The 1,663-nt window shown below is 51.8% G+C and overlaps 1 protein-coding gene across 1 annotated transcript; it reads right to left on the reverse strand.

Annotated features, from left to right (window-relative positions):
* Positions 1-239: 239 nt before the first annotated feature.
* On the reverse strand, positions 240-980 carry LOC137825082 (uncharacterized). Its single transcript, XM_068630757.1, has one exon. It carries the CDS (start codon positions 978-980, stop codon positions 240-242), a length of 741 nt encoding a protein of 246 aa, XP_068486858.1.
* Positions 981-1,663: the final 683 nt, after the last annotated feature.

Genomic DNA, 1,663 nt, shown 5'->3' on the forward strand with positions numbered 1-1,663 from the left:
GAAAGAAAAGGTTACGTGCTACCTAAAGAGTTAAAGACAAGGCGAAGAAGCAATGCATCTAAAGTAAGTACCACTTACGCCCTTGATTTAGTAAAGCAAGCAGTAAAAGAGAGAAGCTAAAAGTACACGAGGATGTAAAGCTAAAGCTCGAATAAACATTTAAATAAGGTTGAGTGTTAGAATTACAGAGCAAATGTTAGAAAATACGAATTTACAGATGAAGGCTAATTAAGTGAGGTTCAATCCCCAAGGTCCAGGGGAACGACCTTCCCATCAACAATATGGTTGAGAGGGTTGCAGTTGGAGGTGTCAACTCCTGGGTTTTCGCAGGCGACTTGGACTAAGGCCTCCTTGAATCCCTCTGCAAAGATATCATCCATGTTGTCAATGAGTTTTCCCTTAGCTCGCTCCAGATTTTCAATGGTGGAGTCTCGGGCTTCCCTCTCGGCAATGAGCTTCTTTTTGGCCTTCTCCAGCTCTTCAATCGTGGAGTCGCTAGAGGCTAGCTGCTTCTCAAGAGCTTCCTTCTCCACTTGAAGCCTGTTCAGTTCAGTTTGTAACTGATTATGCTCGGTTCGAAGAAGGTTGAGCTTTTCCATCTTCTCAGCTAGCTCCCCCTTGGTCTTCTCCAGCGATTGCCCCCGGGCAGGAAATTGATCAGCAAGTAGTTTTTGTTGTGCCTCGGAGGTTCGCATCGCCGCTTCAAGGGCGACGATCTTGGACTGAAGAGAGGTTACCTGCTCAAGGCGCTCAGTGAGCCATTTGCAGGCTTCAGCGTTGGACTCTCGGGCATCTCTCAAAGAGGCTTTGTAGACCTCTTCCTGGCACGCCCAGCTGCGGCACAAGTTCTCCTTCTCTTCCTTCAGGGCAGCCACTTCTTGTCGGAGGGATTGAAGTGCACGTGCCTCGACAGCTTTGGACTTAGCTTGGGCACGCCACTCAAGGGCCACGGCCAAGAAGGCACCCATGTAGTAAGGCATGCCCTCTGACTGTGGGACCCCGGAAGGTTCACCTGGAGACATCTTATCATTAAAGCCCCTCATCAGCTGCATGATGGGAGGGGGAATTGCTATGAGTCCTGGGGCGGTTGTTGGGGCGGCCGGCGTTGGTGTTGTTGATGTTGGGATTGTTGTTGGCGTTGGTGCTGATGAAGGCATAGACTCCACCACCCCTTCATCTTGGACTGTGGGGCATGGGGGAGACGTGGCGCTAGGGGGTTGTCCCTCATGGACCCCCGTGCGGAGGCGAAGAAGAGCGCGAGTGGATGACTCGATTGGTCCTCCTTCTCTTATAAGCAGGCCCCACATCAGAATCGTCGTCCTTAGAAGACACCACAAGCACCCTCTTGCCTTTGTCGGGAGGGGCTATGGACAGTGCACTAGCTACAGCCAGTGGGACTGCAGCAATGGGGAAAGGTGAGGAAGGTGTTTGAAGTGTTGGAGGAGAGTGGGGTGTTTGGGCTATGGAAGGTGTTTGTGATGTGAGGGGGGAGTTTGGTGGGAATGGGGGGAATCGGGAGATTCGGCAGAGTGGGATGGTAGTGATGATGTCGGTGGATTGGACTTAAGGGGGGAAGTGAGGGAGGCACCAGCCTTTGTGGACGTCGCGCCAAGGCGAGCCTTCAAAGACCTAGCCAATTCAGCCCTTGTTGCAGAATCCATCA

This window comes from Phaseolus vulgaris, chromosome 8 (genome assembly GCF_000499845.2).
Source record: "Phaseolus vulgaris cultivar G19833 chromosome 8, P. vulgaris v2.0, whole genome shotgun sequence".
NCBI classification, from domain to species: Eukaryota; Viridiplantae; Streptophyta; class Magnoliopsida; order Fabales; family Fabaceae; genus Phaseolus; species Phaseolus vulgaris.